The 20,474-nt window shown below is 47.2% G+C and overlaps 2 protein-coding genes and 1 long non-coding RNA gene across 6 annotated transcripts; 1 reads left to right on the top strand and 2 right to left on the bottom strand.

Moving 5' to 3' along the window:
• Window positions 1-982: 982 nt before the first annotated feature.
• On the bottom strand, window positions 983-6,008 carry LOC6901674 (uncharacterized). 4 transcript variants are annotated; one of them, XM_002134307.3, is made up of 3 exons: window positions 5,873-6,008; window positions 3,816-4,056; window positions 983-3,748 (listed from the first exon to the last, which is right to left on the bottom strand). In XM_002134307.3, the coding sequence occupies exons 2-3, from the start codon at window positions 4,040-4,042 to the stop codon at window positions 2,314-2,316; spliced, it is 1,662 nt and encodes a 553-aa protein (XP_002134343.2). In that variant the 5' UTR covers window positions 4,043-4,056; window positions 5,873-6,008; the 3' UTR covers window positions 983-2,313. The 4 variants fall into 4 exon arrangements, with proteins under 4 accessions (XP_002134343.2, XP_033240292.1, XP_015041981.2 ...); XM_033384401.1 differs by lacking the exon at window positions 5,873-6,008 and adding an exon at window positions 5,133-5,206; XM_015186495.2 differs by lacking the exon at window positions 5,873-6,008 and adding an exon at window positions 4,754-5,126.
• On the bottom strand, window positions 5,872-20,457 carry LOC6901675 (chromatin modification-related protein eaf-1). Its single transcript, XM_002134308.3, has 3 exons — window positions 20,089-20,457; window positions 9,619-9,722; window positions 5,872-9,535 (listed from the first exon to the last, which is right to left on the bottom strand). Exon 3 carries the CDS (start codon window positions 9,357-9,359, stop codon window positions 5,874-5,876), a length of 3,486 nt encoding a protein of 1,161 aa, XP_002134344.2. The 5' UTR covers window positions 9,360-9,535; window positions 9,619-9,722; window positions 20,089-20,457; the 3' UTR covers window positions 5,872-5,873.
• LOC117185008 (uncharacterized) lies at window positions 15,460-16,532 on the top strand. Its single transcript, XR_004470497.1, has 2 exons — window positions 15,460-16,049; window positions 16,130-16,532. It is a non-coding gene; the product is annotated as an uncharacterized lncRNA (long non-coding RNA).
• Window positions 20,458-20,474: the final 17 nt, after the last annotated feature.

The following is a 20,474-nucleotide window of genomic DNA, read 5'->3' as shown; positions in this document are numbered from 1 at the left end:
CCACTTGGCCGCATGCCCTAGAATAACGAAAAGTCGAACGAGAAACGAAAGTGCATGCACAGTAGCATAAATATTACATACATGCTCCATGTACACACACGCATATGTACATACGTATGTCGTTCTATATGCCTATTTCCATATGTATTATAGAGAAAATATGCAACACAATTACCTAAGGATCCATCCACATATGTATGTATGTACACATGTACGTTTGTATTTACGTCATAGACTGCTTTACCGCAATAGTAGTAGAGGCTTCCAAAAATATGCAGTTAGCCTTCTATCATTTACCCTCAAGCGTTTGACTGTTAACATTTAGCATTTCGTCCTTCGCAACGGGTCAAAATAATGGATTGTACATACACACATATGTACATATGTATGTAGGCATGTCCTGAGCACAAAGTTAAGTCAGTTCCTCCATGCTTAAATTCTTTAAGACCTTAGCCTTTCCCAGTGTGGAACTAATCCCTCCAGAAGGCTACCCCATCTCCTCCTTGATTTCTTCGTAAGTCGAGGGCTTCCAATAGGAATGAAGGATCTGCTGGAGAGTAAGAGAATGGGCTGCCAGGAGACTGGAACCAGAGACTCGAATTCAAGAATTCAGGAAACAAAAAATCATCTGCTTTTAGATATAGGAGTGGAAGAGAAGTGTGGAGCTGCAATGGAGAGAACTGGCCTGTTGAAGATTACAAGTTCTTGGATGAGCAACAGATGATATTGAAAGGAAGAGAAATGAGCCAACGTTGACAAGAACCTCTGAATGAAGAGATCACACGTCCCACCTAGAATTCGTCAAGTGGAAAATCGCCCCCAAGATCGGCTTGAAGATCGAATCCCTCAATAAATCCCTAGGTATGGCTTACAGCCGACTTTCGGGAGAGCCAGAAGATCAGTGGTTCAGGTCTGGTATCAGTTTATCAGGGACAACCAACTCAAGATAAACCCCAGATATAAAAAAAAGACGTCGATTGTGTATGGGTTTTTGGGATAGTTTATTTATTTCTGCAATATATATATTTGGGGGTACAGTACACCGACATGCACATAAATAGATCCATACATACATACATAGACGTATACACATGTACATCAATAAATTCTCAAATTTCGAAACGAACGAACATGCATACAAAAATATTTCGTTTTTTCTTTTCGAACTAGCTTTCAAGGATTTTGTCGTTTTATTATGGTACAATAATTTATAAATTATTCCTCTAGTCTAAACACAAAAAAAAAAAACATGTAAGTATATGTATCACAAATATATATATATATGGTAATATATAACTTTAGGCGAAAGCTTTTGATAATTTAAAAACAAAACAAAAAGAAAAGGATTCGTTATACTCGTTGAAAGGAAATTGATTTTGCTTTTGATGACAGACCCACAGCTGGGGGGCCAGGTCTATCTCTTAGGTTGAGCTGGAACTTAGGCAAGGAACCACACCCACAAGCGGATGGAACCGATTTATACATATAGGATATTCGTAGTCATATTATGATATACATCAATACGTTACATTAAGATTATTCAACATGGTCGACTTCAACTGTACACATACAAAGCGATTGGGTTTTAAGTATGGGTTTTGTAGTTTTTTGTTTTGTTTTTGGTTTGTTGGGGTTTGCTGGGAGTAGTATGCCTGCCTCTAGCTTCGTCAAAACCGAAGACCCGACTAACATATATAAATATTATTTTTTAAGCACGTGCATTGCTCGACCAGAGTCAAGCTTTCCAGTTGTACAGTGCGTTTCCTTGCCAAAAAGACAGCACATCAAGATTTGGCAAATTGCAAATATTTCCTTTGATTTAAATACAAGAAAACATATTTTACAAATATAAAATCAAATGCCTTTGTTTGATTTTCTTTTTCAAATACAAAATAACAATGAAATATGAAATCATAATGGAAAAGCCATGAAGTTTCATTTAAAAGGACAACATATAATAAAATACTTGTCAAATCATCCAATAAACATCCATTATAGAACCATGAGAAACTATAATAAAACTTATATATAGTCTAGTATATAGGAAATAGTTTTGAAAAACATTTCTTCATTTCCTTTGAGATACTTTCTGTCTTTGTCTTATTGCCTCGAAACGCACTGTACTGGTAGCAATTGTCGAAAGGATATACATAAACTAGGTTCGAAACCAACACACAAATCCATATACGCATCGGTGCGTAGGTTGTCCTTAAGCTAACATTTGGGATTAAAATACATGCGTGCCAACATCCAACATCCAACATTCAACATCCAACGTCTTCTCTTCCACCAAGTCCATTTTCCACTGGCCATTCAGCGTCCTGCTTCGGTGGAGCGCGCCTGCTCGCGGCCATCGCCGCGCTCAATGTACCAGTTTTTGTTGTCCTTGCGCTTCTGGTCGTGTCTGTGGCGACTCTGCTCGCGATGCTGCATCAATTTCCCGTGCCATTCGCCACTGCCGCTGCCATCGCCATCGCCATCGCTCTCGTCCCGCTCGCCGCTAGTATGGCGCTGCTTCTTGCCGTTCTTGTTGAAGCGCTCCTCCCGTTCCCGCTCCCGCTCGCGCCTGGATGGATCGTCGTTGTGACGCCTCTTGTTGTTGTACTCCTTCGAATGGTCCTCCTTGCTCCTGCCGCGACCATTATCCCGCTTGCCTTCGTGCGAGTGATTCGGATTGTACTTATCGTTGTACCGATCCTTGGAGGCATTCGGCGAGTACTTGTCATTGTATCGATCCACCTTCGGCTTGGGTTGTTTATGGGGATTGCCGTTGCCATTGCCTGTTGCCTGTTGTCTACCATCTGGATGGAAAGCCTTTGCTTCGTTTGTGCCAGTGGCGTCGCCCTCGTCCTCGGCGCCGTCAGTGCCTAGTGTGCCTAGTTTCTCGGTGACCTTTTCAAAGTTGCGAAAGGCTTGAGACTGTTGCAGCACATCGTGGACAGCATCACCGATCTCATCTACCAGAGATTCGGGAGCCGGTAGCGGACTTTCCAAGCACATGGCGGCAAACTTCACGTACTGGCCATCGCGGCATTTGTGGGGCTTCTTGAGGTCCTCCTTTGTTATGTCCAACGGTTCCAGTGAGTCGCCGAGTCCGGGCCAGGCCTTGAACTTCTTGTACTTTTTGCCTTGGCGATTTTCCATTCCCCCTTGCTCCTGGGCATAGGCATTGTAGTATCCATCTGGGGCATAGGCTGGACCCTGTCCGGAGCTTAGGTACTGCAGTTGCTTGGACATTATGTCGATCTCGGCCCGCATCAGGTTGTTCGACATCTCCAGCTCCCCCAATCGGCGCTCCAGCTCGGCTATGGGCTTGTCGCTGCCAAAACCCGGCCACTCGGGATGCTGTAGCTTCCCGATGAAGCCCAGTATGGCCAGAGTGGCGCCCACATAGAAGACGGCCGTAAGGCTGTTCTGCATAACCGGATACATACGATATAGGGTCTCAAGCTTCGTTTCTTGCTGCAATAAATTCAACTCTGGCTGCACATACGGCTCCGTTTCGGTATGCTTGTGGCGTCGCTGCCTGAGCGGGGGCGGTGGCGGCGGCGTCAGCGGCAATCCTTCTATATTTCTGGGACTAAGCCGCAGGGGGGTGTTGGGTAGCTCGTTGAAGTTCAGGTCGGCCAGGGTGTCGCGCAGAAAGGGATGGGGTGAAATGCGATCGGTGCTCTCGCAGTCGCTGATGATGGAAATGCCATCGGAAATGTCATCCGCCTGGGAGTCCTCCACCACGGCCAGGTTGCATCTGTTTCGAAACGAAGGAATTGGGTTATTTCAGGGTGCACTGGGTAATATAGGGTATCTTTGTGTACCTGTCGTTTTCATGCTTTTCGTCGGAGTCGCCGCACTGGGACTCCCCTGGGACTTTGGCCTCTTCGTTGCGGTTGGGATTGTCCAACACCATCTCGATCCTGTCCGATGGTAGAATGGTCCATGTGGATGATGTTGTGCTGACGCCGAGCGAGTCCTCGGTGGATGTTGACTTCGAGTGGGTTTTGGGTTTGTCGCTCCCGCTGCTGCTGCTGCTGTCCTCGTCCATGCTGTTCTTTTTGCCTGGGAAATGGGCGAAAAATGGGAACCGGTTAGGAAACATTCAATGATTTAGGTATACAGAAGTCCTTGCTATCACTCTTACTATTTTTAATTAATTTTTTACTCTATTTTGTGTATTTCTGCGCTGCAAACACCAGTTGAAAGACACTCAAAACCCCATCTGAAATGCGTTTTCCGCTGCTGGATGGATGGATGGAGAAGGACAGAGCTTCCTGCAGGAAAACGAAGGAGATAACGAGAGTGTTGTCTGCCGCCCCTCAAGCAGGATAAAGCAGGATGGGGAAGAGAGTGCGTTTTCTGCAGCTCGTGACCTTCGAGCGAGGCCTAAATTGTACCCACACGCACGAACAGAACAGCTGGCTATCTCGCTCGCGCATGAACTGTTGCATTTCTTTTGTGTTGTTGTCTGGGGCTCTCAGGGTTGTCGGTATACATGCATGCGCTCACACGGCACCCACACGCACCTGCATACACCCACACAGATGCACACAATTTGCAGATTTTTCATATGTTTTATATTTCACATTTCTTATTGGCATTAAAAAGCAAGTCAAATCAAAAACAATGCATACATGTATGTGTATGTATGAGTGCCTGAACAACTGTTTGTTTGCCTGTATGTGTGTGTTGTTTTGTTTTTCATTTGGTTTCTGGTTAAATGCAAATTATTCACTGGACACTTTGTTCACAGTTTTACCTTGAATCACTATCAGTTCTCTGCGGCTAGTGACACTTTTAGTTGTCGCAATTTGAGATAAAAACTGTCAGCTTCGCTCAAAACCATAAATAAATGTCGCAGTATTATGGCGAATACGTCACAAATCTTAAAATATACCGCACAAATACTGATGCATTTTTTCTATTCGGGTTCCATCATATTCCTCATTTTTGATATTCGGTTTAATATTATTAGCTATCAAGGATCCTTCGCTCTCAACTTATAGTTTTATCCGATTATTAAACCGGTTTCCTACAAGACTGGCTAAATTTAAGTTTTCATATTAATTGCATTGCTTATAAAATAAGGTCTAAGCAAAACCGGTCAAGAACAATTTCCACTAAATTAATTTCCTTACATGGTAACTACACTCATACTACACATTTGCCACATATTAACTACATTTTTCCCGTTTTTTCTCATATAAGCCCCATGGAAGCGCCAGTGTGAAAAACCTCCGTTATCCACTTATTGACATGCAGTTCTTTCGGACATTTTAAAAAAAGTTCAGATTTTGATGGAAAACTGTCAGGAATTTGATGCTGATCACGAATTAATATTCGATGTTGTCTGGGACATGACTCCAAGTGGAATTTCTACACGGTTTCTACATTGCTACAAGAGGGTGAGTCCATAACGCGTCTTAAAATATACTGGAAAGTACAAGAAAATACCATGAAAAGTATACAATTTGCAAGGTGTGTGAGCTAGACATGGTGGCAAGAAAATCAGTGTGCCCCCTTTATTTAAACTATCCAGTCTAAGGACTCCCTTAATTGAATTGTTTATAATATAAGATTTAAACAAAAAAGCTCAACAACAATTTCCACTAAATTAATTAATTGTTGTATATGGTAACTAAACATTTGCTACATGTTAACTACATTAGTAGGTAATGATCAAAAGCGACACCTGAAGGGGAAATGTGTACGGCTGGAAGCGCCAGTGTGAAAAGCCGTTATCCAAGTTTTTATAAGACTATTTCCGAAATTTTTGAGAAAATTAAGATTTTAAGGGCAGGTTGTTGGTCTTAATGCTCCCATGGGCTAAAATTATGTTTCGCGAGATATTCAGCTTTTACATAAATTAACAACTCACCTTATAAGTTCTTTTCCATGATGCGCCGCACTTCGCCCGCCTCCGAGCTCAGCTCCCAGTCGGATGAGGCGTTTCGCCCCTGTGGACTGGACCTGGACTGTACCCGGTGCAGTGTGAGACTCCTCGGAGCGGGCACAATGCCCTTTGCACCCATGGGCATGCTCACGCGTGGCGCTGGCACAGGATATCCGCGCGGACTCAGGGGCATCGTCAGGAGCCGCTGTTGCTGCAGGTGCTGTTGCTGGAGGTGCTGTTGGATCATATGTTGCTGCTGCTGCTGTTGCTGTTGTTGCTGTTGTTGCAGCTGCAGCTGCTGGTGGTGCTGTGGCGTCCAATAGATCTGGCTCTGGTGTCCGTTGGGGGCACGATCCAGTATTAACGGCGTGGCACGACCATCCTGCAGCACATAAGAGCCCTGGCCCTGGCCGTGGCCGTGGCCGGCAGCCGGACGCGCCACAAACTGCGGCTGCATGTAGAGGCTGTTGTGGTGGTAGTCCACCAGCTTGGCGGCCTGCAGGCCCTCGCCCGTCTCCACCAGCACGTACTCGGTGGGGGTAAGCCTCATCAGCTGCGGCAGCTGCTGCAGCTGCTGGCTGGAGAGATACTGCTCCGAGTCGTTGGACAGCAGGCTGCTGCGTTTGTTCACGTGCGCGTAAATGGGCGAGGCGGTGGCCCCCCCGGCGCCGGCTGCAACGGGCACAAAGGCGCGCGACTGGGGCAGGCTCTGCACTCGGAGTGGCACCTGCGGCCGGGCGGCGCCACTCAGCTGTGAGGCGGGACGCTTGTGGCTGGTCTCCACAGAGGCGTACGACACGGGAGACGTGTCCGCAGCGGCGCCAGAAGCGGGGCTTCTCTGACTCCGGGTCTCGTAGATGGGCTGCATCTTGGCCGCGGGCAGCGGGGTGCGGCTGATGGATTTGCGGCAAAACTCCTTGACCTTTTCGAGTATCTCCTCGCGGGTGAGCAGTCCCCCGATCCTGCGGCTCGAGGCACTGCTCGAGCGACGCATCACCACCGCCGCACCATCGCTGGGTGCCGCCTCGCTTTCGCTCTCGTAGCCACGTCGTGCGTGGATCTGGCCGGGACTCGGCTGAAGGATCATATTGTCCAGGACACTCTGGCAGCGTGCCGGTGGCGCCTGCTGTTGTGGCTGTTGTTGCTGCTGCTGTATCTGCTGGACAGGGATTATTGGTGTCCCATCGAGGATCATTACCTGCCGATTGCGGCCGCTGATCCCCGAGAAGGTGTTCCGCTGCAACGAGCCCCTCACAAACTGCTGCTGGACGGGATGCAGCTGATTCGGTTGCAGGTGCTCGTAGATGTTCTCTTGGCTCGGCCGCTGTCCCTGCCGCTGTCCCTGCTGCTGTCCCTGCGGCTGTCCCTGCTGTTGTCCCTGCTGTTGTCCCTGCGGCTGTCCCTGCTGCTGCTGCTGCTGTAGCACCTTGTGGTAGAGCTGACGATCGGTCACCTCCTTGATGGCCTTCAGCTTCTCCCAGTCGTTCTGATTGCCGCTGGTCTGCTGCGGCTGCTGCTGGTTGCTGCTCTCTTGGGTCTTTCGCTGGGGCGTAGAGGTGGCCACTGGCTTGAGATGCTCTTCGGTTGGTGACGACACATAGGCGGAGGCCAGCGATCGACGCTGGCCCACTGCCTCCAGTCGGCTGGGCTGCCTCTGGCTCTGGGCCCGGATCTGGTTCCTGTCCATCGATGCAGAGCGATTGAAACGGCTGGGATTGTGGCTCTCCGGCGAGACGCGTCTGGGTATCAGGCTCTGGCGCTCGATAGTGCGCTGGAAGGGAGCACTGGCCCCTCCGTTCTGGACCGCATGGCCATTTGTGTACTCGGTGGAGCGTCGCAGGGCGGTGGCCTGTCCGTTCTGGAGACGACCGTTCTGGTTCTGATTCGGGTTCTGGTTCTGATTCTGGTGGCTTTGCCGCTCCAGCAGAATGCGCCGCATCTCCGTGGGCACATCTCCGGCACTGGCCTTCCGGTACTCCTCCTGCCCGTAGACGGACCTCGGCATGGGCATGACCGGCTTGGGCGTTGTCTTGCGCTTGGGCGCAAACAAACTGTTGGAGAGACGCTGCAAAACGGATAGCTTTTTGGTGTTGCTTTGGCGCAGGGCGGCCAGGGACTCGGCCACCTGCTTGCGTCGCTCCTCCGGTGTCCTCGGCAGCGTCGATGGCGAGGGCGAGGCCGAGGCCATGGGCGTCGACAAGGGCGAGGGCGTGGCCAGCTCTCGTTTGGGCATCAGCGCCAGGCCCTTGCGCTCCAGATAGGCCTGGAACTCCTCAGAGCTGATGGTGTTCGTGAAGGTCGAGGGTGGCTCGTGATCCTTCGGGATCGTAGGCGGCTGGCTGCTGGTCATGTCCTCAGGGGCAGGCTTCTCCTGATTGCTGTTCGTATTCGGATGGGAGAGATCGTCGCTGGATTCGCTCTTGGTCAGGGGCCCATCGATCTCGTCCAGATCGTCGTCGGAGCTAATCTGCAGCTTCTTCACGCGCTCGTCGAACTTCTTGGCGTTCTTCGTGACCTCCGCGGGATTGAAGAAGTCGCCCTCAGAGTCGGCAGTGCCCGTCCGTATCTTGATGTTGGCCAATTCCGGGTAATTGGGCTTCGAGCACTTTTTGAATGTTTTCGGATTCAACTTTGGCTGTTTGACCGCCTTCGGCTCCTTGGAGCGATTCAGGCCCGTCTGCTTTCGCTTGGGGATCTCCTTTTCCTTCTCCCTTTCCCTCTCCCTTTCTCTCTGCTGCTCCTCTTCGCACTTGAGGCGGGCCAGCACCGTCGGATCGTAGACAAAGTAGGCGTCCGGGTTCTTAATGTACGTCTTTACATATTTCGATTGCTTAAGTACTTCCTCGGTGGTTATGTATTCCTCAGCACCTGCGGGATTCCCTTTGATGCTTCCGTTCTTCTTTCGCGCATTCGTCTCGTTCTTGAGCTGCTCTCGCTCTCGCTCTCGCTCCCGCTCTCGTTCTCGTTCCTTTTCGCGTTCTCGTTCCCGTTCGCGCAGCTGTTGGGTAACCGTCTTCCGTACGCTCAATGTCGATCGCTTTGTGGGCACTGGCGGTGGGGTCTTCTTCTCCCTGCCTCCTCCTCCTCCTCCACCCGCTATATGGCCATTCCGGAAGGGATTCTTTTGGTCAACGATGGGCTCTCCAGTGGTGAATTTCCGTATCTTCTCGTCGTTCGGATTGAAGCTAACCGATTTCTTTTTTGCCTTGCCGTCCTTGACGTTGACGTTGCTCTTTTCCAGTGTGGCATAGGACACGTCACTCTCGAAGGCCTCCACTATTTTCAGGGTTGCATCGATATAGTCGATCGTATCGCTATCTATCTCTGATTCTCGCTGATTGGTACCGTTTGCAACTTTCTCTTGCACTGTCTGTGGTTGTGGTTCTGGCTCTGGTGCGACCTCAACAACGGCTTCGTTGATTACATTGCCATTTGGTTTGCAATTTCCCTCCTCGATAATCGCCTCAGACATGTTTCGTAATAGCTCTCCAATGGCTGCTGACAGGGGGTTGGTGGTGGTGGTAATGAGGGGGAGAGTTTGGAGGGGGCTTGGAGTGGAAGAGTTGGAAGAGTGGAAGAGTTGGAGTTGGCTTTCGTATATCCGCCCACCATTGATAATGCCTGGCCTGAATGTCCGTTAGGGGAAATCTAAATAGATCAAAAAGTAATTCATTCACTCACTCACTCACAGATTCGTTCATTGATTCCTTCATTCATTCATTCATACGTACGTCTAAATATCTCTTCCTTTTTTGCGGGGGCTCCGCGATTAGCCCAAGAAGAGTTCCCACGCAGTCTCCATTCAACAGATCGTTAATAAAATAGCCGCCAGAACCTGGAAAAATGCCAAAAAATTAGCGTAAACATCAGGCAGGGGGGATTCTTATACGTGTACTCGCAATCCCTCAATTTGCCATCGCCCTCTCTTTCAGTCTCTTTCCATAAATTTCATGGGCCATTAATCAACAAATGGCCAAAAACGAAACAAAAAACCAACTAAAAACGGAGAAACTGGTTTTGTTTTTTGGCAACTTTCCGATCGATTCTGGTTATACGGAGCCCAGAGCAAGGTGGTCCATAAATAGTTGATAAATAAACCCCAACAGCACTCTACGGGACACCTAATAGACTTCCAGCGAAAGAGTTAAGAATGCTAGGGTCCCTTCCATTGATGATTAAGTGGCGCCAAAGTAATCCAACAAATTCTCTCCCTTATGTTTCCATCTCTGGGAAAAATTAAGGGAGATCGCGGAGAGAAGGCCCCCTCCCCGCATAAACCAACAAATCACTTTGTCCCTTTTACGAACAGTGATAAAATATATTTTCTAGGCCCACTGAGTACCGGGTTTAAGAGAAGAGCCGCGGCCCTTGACGCGGATCACGACGCTCTCGCTCGATTCTTTAGAGGCGTTTTGGCGCTACCTTACGAAGTTCAGGGTCAAATATGCATTATGGAATAGCTTTTATCAGGAATCATCTTAAAGGCTATCAAAAGAAGAGGATATCAAAAACGAGTACTAGCAATTCTATAAGAAAGGGTTTTCTTTTAGTAGTTTTTTCTTTGCTCGCTTTAAGGTGATTTCAACCTATTGAAATATTGAATATTATGGATCTTCTTGCAACAGTCTCGAAGTGGATACAATCCCCCTTTTGTGATTTGCTTTTGAAGTAATCTAAGAAGTAATCCCCTGAGTCTGGCCCCAATTGTGGTGGCTTTATAATGGGTCAGGCATCGCCTTACCTTTTACCGCCAATCAGGGGCATGCCACAATGCTGCCTGCCAGAGCAGAGAATGGAGGAATTGCCAGAAAGAAGGAAGAACAGATGAAATCAATATTTTTCAATAATTTCTCGGAGGCCTCCAAAGGTGACACTCTACATAGAATGTGGGTCAGAGAGCAGCCCCCGACGGCGGGGGGATGGGACAGCGGCCGGGAGACGACTTAAACCGGTTTGCTGCATTTCTAAGTGCACAAACATCCAATTTGCATAACCGGGGGGCCCCGTTTTGCGCGTTTTTTTTTTTTAAATCTGGACAGGGGCGTCCCCGAGGGGGATTACTCGCAAGGCATCTTGGCTGTAGCTCTCCAGAACAAGCCTGGGGCTTTGGCTAACCCCTAGATTGATTAATAAATTATGCATTAAAACAAAAAAGAAATCTAAATATATTTCGTGCCTAGATTAAATATATTTCGTATTTCAAATAAATGTTTTTCCACAAATTAAAAATAAGTGTTGTATATCTATGTTTAAATCAAAGTGAGTTCGGCTTAATTTTTGGCTGTTTCTATTCTTTTTGGGGCTGCCCCCCTCGCTTATGGCCTACGCCCCTGTGTCCAGTATCTAGTGCACCTTGGATCCACGGACAGTGGCGCATTTAGTGCTCGCCTCATGAAATCGACGCTAAATTGCAAATTGCTCAAAGACCCGACCCGACCCGCCCTGCCACCCACTACCACCCCCACCCCCACCCCCACTGCCCCGCCCATTATGGTTGTGCCACATTTGTGCCCGTGTGCTAATCCATCGCTAATCTGCTCTCTCGCTTGCATGCGATTATTATTATAATAATTTTTGCATAGATTCGAGAATCTCGAGAAAAACAAACAATGCTTTTGGGCCGTTGCGAGGGCAGGTGTTGCAGAACCAGTCCGACCGTGAACCGTCGGCAGAAACTAAATGGCACCACCCTTCTGTTTTCTTTTTTTTTTCCCCTGGGTTCTCTGGGGGTAGCCATAGCCTGGCGGGGGTCACCGTCACCGTCGGCCACCCTTAGAACTAGCAACCACCCCCCAAACAGCTGGAAGGCCAAACCATCCCCCGGAACCCCGGACAAAACGACTCTACGGAGAAAGTTCTTGGATTATTGGAAAAATTTTCATTGCGTTTCGCTTTCGCTGCAGGCCAAATCCATTCGATATGCCATGTGCCACACGGCACACAAGGCACACAAGGCACAATTCCAATCAAAAACAAAAGGCATTCAAAATGGTACTTTATTTTATTGCCCAGGGAAATCCGGTACCCACCATATCCTTTACCAATATCTTATAGAGATCAATCTGTAGAGATCTTACTCTTACTCTTCTCCTCTTTTATAATTCTCTTGATCCAAATCTAAAGGATCCTCTTTGCCTTTTGTGCTCTCTCTAAATTTTTGGTAATTTCTTTGTTCTCAAAACCAAATGTTTATGGAAAGTTCTTCCACTCCACTTTCGCTCTCGTTTAGAGTCTTAGTTTGTATATATTTTGGGCTTGTTTGGGTTTCACTAATTTGTGGGAAAATCACAAGTTCTCTTCTTGAGATCTGTTTGGCTCTTCCCTTCAGTGGGTGGCATACCAAAAGATCTACAATTATTGAGTATTCTTTGTGTTGCGGGGCTCATCGATTAAGTGCTTGATTTATATTTCCGAGGCATTTTGTTAATCTTTTTGAAACCGTTCCAAATCGATGTGAATCATTCTTTTTGGCCAGACTTTTATCAGATACGTTGGGTCCTTTGTCTGGGGCTATGTGGTGTTTGTGTGTGAATATTTTGGCGCATGACTCGGACGTCATAGAGTCAATGACCAGACCAGACCAGACCAGACGGATGGTTGTTTATGGGCGCATCTTGCAGATGAGCTGCGACAAATGTCTAGAGGACCCAGCAGGCCATGACTCATGCAGATGGCGGATGGAGGATGCCACAGGCTGGGAGTTTGGGCAATCGATAGACTCCCAGCTGGTTGGGATTTGGTTTGGAATTGGGAAACTCCAGGGCCGGCCAGGCTATGGCTGCGTCTTGTAATTGAACGCCTTAAACGCGTAAACAAAACGCAAGGGAATGTGTAAAAACAACAAAACACACGCGGCAGCACACAGCACGCAGCACGCAGCCCAACTGATGACTGACATTGACGATAAATGAACAATCGACCTCAATAAAGGCAGACAACAGCAACAACACAGGCAGTACCGATGCCCGTACTATTGCGCTCTATTCGTATCTTACCCCAGTACCGTACATATGCCCGCCAGATATGTATCTACGACTCGGGAATTTTCACTCGGGAATTGAGTTGATCAATTCTATTAAGGTGCTCTCTCTCTCTCCCCACGAGCAGCGGCGGCACTTGGATAAGTCAAGAGCCGAAACAAAAGGCGGCAACAATGGGCCATTAAATGGTTATGGGAAGTACTGTACATATGATATGTAAAACCCATTGGGTCTATTGTAAGATCTGATTAGATCCGAAAGCAACTAATATGTAATCCCAATGAATGTAAAGGAGCTTTAGTTTTCCACAATTCTGGCCTTGTTCTTTCTGGAAACCCCATAAATATCGTCGTACTCCTATCGGAAATCATCTGAGATCCCCCAGGCATCAGCTTTATTTAATTTACAATTTAGTCATGCCAGTGGATGTATTTGATTAGTATTCAGTGGACAGCACAGCTTAGCAGCTTAATGCCTAGGCGTACACACATTAAAGGCAATTCCTCTATTTAGGCTAAGTGGCAGTAAAATATTGTCCAAATAAGACGCAAATAAAACACCTGATGATGGCATATTCTGACATCTAAAGGTCCTTCAAAGCAGCACTTCAAACGATATCCATCTATTGCTAGGGAACGGCCACACCGCACCATCGAAAACTCTTTCAAAGTCTGGCCTTTCTTTCTTTGAGGATAGAGGGAGGCTAGACCAAGACCATTTTATTTTGGTCAATTCAATTCAGTTTTAGTGCTCCGACTTGAACTTTAGAACCTGGCAAACAGGTTGGGTCAAGAGTGTGGTGTGGTGTGTTGTGCTCGAGTCGCGACTTGCCACAAAACGTAGAACGTAGAACGAAGAACGAAGAACGGACGTGGAGTACAAAGCGTGTACTTGTGTGTACGAGTATGCGGATGCTTCAAACGATCCCCAGACCAGACCAGACCAGACCAGACATACTCGTACTCGTACTCGTACTCGTAAAGTGCTGGCGCAATTTTCGGTGCTTCGTGACGCCACTCTTGACCAGTGGCTCTGGCTCTGGCATTGGGTTTTGAGTTTTGGTCATTTTTCTTTGGGCTTTTTATGTGGCTCTGACTCTGGTTTCAGATCGGACTGCTGGAGAAGTTGTACGCACGGAGGCACGCACAACGTAGTTTGTAGTACCCGCTCCGCCCTGCGCCGCTCCTCGCATAATTAATTGCGCAACACTTACGGAACAGAGATCTCTCCCTACAGATACTATAGTATACAAATCTATGGTAAATATGTATCTGTGTGTTGTGTGTACTCAAATATCAGCTTGAATGAAGAGCCTCAGGGCTCCGTCTTTGACTTCTTTAGCTCGGGCCTTACGACTGGAGTACGAGTATCTTCCGTGGTGGCTTTCATACCCTTCTGTTATTTGTGCAGAGTGTGAGGGTATATTAGACAGGGATCTCGCTCTTACAGAGTGTAATCTACACACTATGTTTCCTTTCATTTCCTAATACATTTTCCTTAGAGTAATTTCCCGACTTTTTTTTGGGTTTGTCGTTTCTGAGTATCCCAAAGCCGAGGCAACACTCGTTTGTGGGTATCGCCCTGTGTTTGCCTTTGCATTTGCCCGTTTTATTTGATCTCGATGAGGAGGAAGGGGGGGGGTGGGGAGAAGTTTTGTGGTAGAGCGAGGAGATGAGATCAGGCGGATGGATGGGATGGAGTCCGTCCGTCCGTCTGTCCGTCCGTCGGTCCAGCCGGCTCAAGTGTTTGTTTTTATTTACGAGAAATGTGCGTACGAGAAATGCCAGAGATGATATTTACGAGTATAGTCTCGTATTTATATTTATATAATGATATGCATGTGCCCTGGGCATGGCGCTCCGGGGCCTGGGCCTCCTCCGGGGCAATCTGTGCAATCTAATGAATCTTTAATTGTTCACTTAATACGTCAAATGTGCGCGTGGCAGTGGCAAAGAATGGTTTTGGTTTGGTTTTGGTTTCGGACCAATTGAGGAGTGGCCGCTCCTCCTCCTCCTCCTGCCTCTCATCCACGCCTGGGACTGACCTTTGGCTAATCTGGGGGCCCCCATTCCGATCATCAATTTGAAAATTTAAACATTCAGTTTTTCAGCGTTTTTTTTTTCAGTTCTGTAGTTTACGGTTTTCCATTCCACACAATTAATTGATGGAAGATGACGTCGCAACAATAGTTGCCCCCATTGACCCATAAAATTCCTATCGATGCCCAGGCTTGTTCACAGCGGTGTAATACAGTGGACACTGGCTGCGATTGCCACATCGCTGAGAACATTTGTTCTGTTTCATATTATTTCATAAATATTGGGAGTTCTTCCTGTTCGATAGGGCAAAAATATCTTTGAAGTACCTGCCATTAAAGATTGTTCCTGCCATAATGATCTTGAGAAATCATTGGCCATAACTAATGAGCCTTATCGAGCGTTCACTGTTTATGTCTGCTGTCAAAGCCCATCACGGCTATGTCAAACAGTTTTTTTTGCACTATCTGGGTTTAGTTTTACTAGACTATAAATCTGAGCAGCGGCTGTGCGACTGAGCGACTGGGGAGGTTGACTTCATCAAATGCTTAGTGCGCCAGTCCCAGCCCCAGTCCCAGTCCGAGTCCGAGTCCCCGGGTGCCATACGATGCGGCGATATTGATTGATTTTAACAATCGCACCATAAATGGCCGCCCGGGTCCGGGTCCGGTCCCGCGGCGGCACTGCCACTGATTGTAACCTGTGCGCTGCGATGTGATGTGAGTGGTACACGTCATCGCGCGTCCACTGTATCCACCGTTCGCTCAATCGTGCATCATATAGCGCATACACCGCATGACGTCACTCGCTTGCCTCAGATGGAAAAGCGTTTGTTGTACGCCGCGTCGTTCCATGGAGGCCCCAAAAAGAAGTTGCAGAAGAAGTCGGGGGCTTGGAGTCGGGGAGTCTTTCTTGTGTTTCATTTCATGGATAACTCACGAGTCGTACGGGTACGAGTGCGAGTATCTGTGCTGTTTTGTGGAGATTGTGCAATGCCTGGAAGCACCAGAAGTGTGCACACACACACACACATAGCTACAGATACAGATACGAGGGTATCTACAATGTTGCAAAAGCACCGTTATAACTCCAGCGGATATACCCATATACATACGTATGTATGTAAGTGTTTGTGGCACAATGGAGGTAGAAATAATAGTGGTGCCTGCCATCAGGGAATACCTGATCTCATTTGGATATATTTTACTCTCTCTTTATCTTTTTAGAGTTTATTTTTTCCACTCACAACGATACTGGATGTACAGGGACATCTCGCGGTAGATTGATCCCCGAGAATAGCAGCAAACAACATAGATGGCGTGTGCATGAGTCCGTTACAAAAGCATGCCCACCGCTGCTATAAAACAGGCACTCTTATAGCTACAATATCTACCTTATATCTACAGTTAGATGGATTTGCAGGCCGCTCTTAAAGATCGATCGTGCTTATTTATTGTTTTTTGAATTGTATGACTACCTATTATTACAAGCAATTATTCAGATTCTTAAAACTCTTATACATACATATTTCTAAAGGTCTTATTCATATTTAAACTTGAAAACTTTTACACCATTATTAATGTCACGCACATTGAAATTGAATAGATACAAAAGGGGAATTTACAAACAGTTAATGGTAGTCTGTGGAGAGTGGACAAATTTACATATTTTCTGTGCGATCTATTGTTTTGCTCATGGTCGTACATCGTACATCGTACATTAATTTGCCACAAATTTATCGCTCAAATGCTGATGATAAGTACATTTGTGGGTAGGTACGGGTACAGTTACGGGTTTATGTGTATCGAATTACCAGAGACGAGGCCCGAGCTGCGGTCTGGAATCAACAGGTGAACTACTAACCTACCGAACAGCCAGCCAACCAACCACTCGACCGTCCGAACTCGACCCTACTCCCTGGAGGGGCCGCCCTCCCCACTCTCGTGTCGAGTGTGTGGTGTGATTCGGTGCTGCTGCTGTTCAGTGGAGCAACTACTCGTACTCGTACTCGTACTCGTACTTGCTTGCTGGGGGGAAATTCAGTTGCAATTATTACACAGATGCTTGCACAAACAGTTTTATGACATCGGAGTCGGAGACGGAGACGGAGACGAAGACCGGTGGCTGTCTCCCTGTCTCCCTGTCTGGCCTCTGCGGTGGGGCTGCCGTTGCCGTTGGCCGCTGACGATTGACATTTGATTTGATTGCGTTTACAGCAGCCGGCTGCCGGTTGTCGGCTAAGCGACCTGCACCCCTCTCTCTCTCTCTCAGTCTGCATCGCTGCTGGGCGGGGCCCTGGGGTTGATGTACCGCTTCGCCATAAAATGTTGCGCAAGTTTTCCGAAGTAACACGAAACTGGGCAAAGGAAGAGAGACCTTCCCCCACCCCACTGCACAGTCCACCCAAAAAATTAAATGTAATCGTATTCGCACAAATGAAAGCAACAAAAACGCTGTGTGTGACTTTTCCGGCAGTTAGACTTTGTTCACATTTCCATAATTACAACAACAACAAAAGAGCAATATTTGGGTACAGTGAAGGCTCGCTGGGCTCTACAGGGCTCTCTGTGGAGATCGATCGCCATCGGCCCCCCCCCCAAAGAGAGCTTTTACTGTAGCATTTAGTGGGGCAGAGCTGCACACGTCAGTGTGTTGTACTCGAGTACATAGCGACATTCAATTGGGGAATGGAATAGTATGGAATGGAGATTACACTGGCATGTGAGGGTCTTTTTCACGTGTTTGTAAGCACAAGTATGTGTGTGTGTGTGTGTGTGTGTGATTGGAGGTTGCTGCTGCTTGGCGGGGGCTTTCGGTTCCATACAGTCATACATATATCATGATACATATTTCGTTATGACATTTCGACTGTGCTGCGTGTATTAGCACATTACAAAAAGCCATCACACCTACACAGCAGATTCACCTTGACAATGTGTGATAACCGATCACGATCACGGTGGATGTGTGTGTGTGTGAACAGCTGTGTACGAAAACCAAAAACATTTGTATGTGTCAGTACAAACTTCTGGGAAGATACTCGCATATTCACAGCTGCGGTGAAGATGTTAAGTGTCTCTGACATCTGAGTAAATATTTACTAAAACAAATATACCACTCATTAGTCATGCAATCTTAAGGTTTAACCTCTAAAACAGACACTAAGGAACATATAAATATCTTCCCCTAACAAGTTTTAAGACATTTTCCAATCCCAAGCGAACATTTGAACGTATTGCAAATTCTTAGCTTGTTAGGGAAGTGAGAACTGTTATTCCCTTCCCATACACACATACCATACCAACCCTGGGTAGGACCACTATTATGTTGCCCTCATCTGTATGTATGTATGTATGTATGCCTGTGTGTATGTCTTGTCTTTCCAGACATAAGACGCTTTAAGACGACTCACGGCAAACAAATACATGGGAAGTGCACAAGCTTTTTTTTCGGCACACCCTTTGGCAGTGGCTGTATGTGTGTATGTTTTTATGTGGAAGAATCCTTAAACCGGTATGGGTTATGGGTTAAGGGGGTATCGGGTGTCAGGCCGGGCAACGTCATCGTTATGCCACGCCGAAAAACGCGCCTTGAAGACAGCTAATATACGAGTACATGGCCCCCGTCTGACTAAGCACCATTTCGCACATGCACATACACCTAGTACATACATACAGGTATCTATAGTATATTTTATCCATATTTGTTGAATATATTTAGAAAAGGCAGTTAGTTAGTTGGCCAAATAGGCAGCTGTTGGGGCCTGCCAGCAGCAACAGCAGCAGCAGCAGATTGCAAAAAGATTAAACCTCTCTCTGATAAGATAGCAACAATTATCTTGGCGAGCGCACACAAACGCAAACACAAACACAGTGGATCCGCTCCAATTCTAATTTGAATTCCAAGCAGTGACACACTATAGTGTGAGAGAGAGAGGCTGGAAAAACCCAAGCACAGCAAACACTCTCAAACACACACACACACACACTCATATGCACAGTCGTACATGTATGCACTTGGAAAGCAGCGGAAGATGCATTGGGAGAATAACAACAAGAACTAGAGAGAGAACACTATAACTCAACTGAGAGTCTAGACGAAACGATATCCGTTACTCACTGGACGCCTACGGACCAATGGACCTTAACCCTTGGAAACTACAGATGGCATAGGTATTGTATTCCTAATTCTGAAATTATTATTCGTTCGGAAATAATATTAGGTGCATCGGTAGAAAAACACAGAGCAAAAATCGCTTCCCGCTGCCTGCAGCATATACCCCTGTATTTTACGAGTGCCAGGGTGTCGAAAGCAACTGTGAAAGACATTAAATTGCAGCCGGCGTTGCTGCTGCAGAGCTGGTACAGCGCTGCTCTGCTCTACTCTCTTCCGCTCTTCTCCCTATATGGCTTTGATTTTGCTGTTGCAGCGCTGCCTAATCTCTTCCGCTCCACTCCAGGCATGGCTTTGCTGCTGCTGCTGCTGCATCGCTGCTCTGCTCTGTACCGCTTTGCTTTGGCTGCTGCTGTCTATTCTCCTCGGTTCTCCCTTCTACCCCCTGAAAGTCATTGCTTTTTCCGCTCTGCCTCTACTCTGTGCACCGCTTTGCTCGGGCTGCTGTAGCGCTGCTGCCCACACTCTTCCGCTCTGCGCCCTGCTCCCTGCACCTCTTTCCTTCTGCTCTGCTTTTGGTTTGGCTTTCTTCGTTTGCCTTTGTTACCGTTATTGTTATTGCAGCGGCTTTAGTATGCCGTTGCGCACAGTTGGTTTAATAATTCGAAAATGTTTTTGAGTGTTTCCCTCTCCCACAAACCACCATTTTGAGGCCGCCGCAGAACAGCTCTGTTTTGTTAATGCCGTTCTCCGGCAGTGGGTGAGGGGTTCGGGGTACGGGTTATGGCTACACGGGGCAGGGTAAGCACTGGTACTGGGGTTCATTCACCGGCAAACCCAACCAGAGACAAATGCCAATAAGAACATCCCGAGTTGGTTGGTCTCGTAGAAAAACTCCAATTCTTGGTTAAGCCGACACACAGATACTATCACCACACACACACACACACAGATACTCTCTTACTCGCATTCAACAGAGGCTCGTTTTTTGGTGGTTGTTGTAGTGTTATTAATTTCGCCGTAAACGACCATTAACTTAAACCGTAGGCACGTTAAAAAAAACCTATTGTACCTCTCTCTCTCTCGTACGCTCTCCTTGACTGCTAGATTGCAAAAAGCAGTCAACCGCTCCGCTTCTCCGGTAATTATAAAAAACAATAGTAAAGACAATTTACTACGCGCGCACTATACGATGAAAAACGGCGGGTAAAAAAAATACAACAAAAGCACGTCCGCTCGCCACGAAAATGTCTGCATGTATTTCAAACACTTGTAAACACACAATAACTAAATGCAAACAAACAAACGAAACACGCAAAAACTGAAAACAAGACACTTAGAAATTTAAACGCAGCGCTCGCACGTTACACGACCACCCCAGAACCGCGCAGTTCAAAAGTTGGAAAACATTTGAGTATTCGGCAGTGTGACCGGGGAGCTGTCGATAGAATATACCGT

Source organism: Drosophila pseudoobscura, chromosome X (genome assembly GCF_009870125.1).
Source record: "Drosophila pseudoobscura strain MV-25-SWS-2005 chromosome X, UCI_Dpse_MV25, whole genome shotgun sequence".
NCBI classification, from domain to species: domain Eukaryota; kingdom Metazoa; phylum Arthropoda; class Insecta; order Diptera; family Drosophilidae; genus Drosophila; species Drosophila pseudoobscura.
Note: the sequence above shows the minus strand (reverse complement) of the source record. Positions and strands in the feature narration are given on the sequence as shown.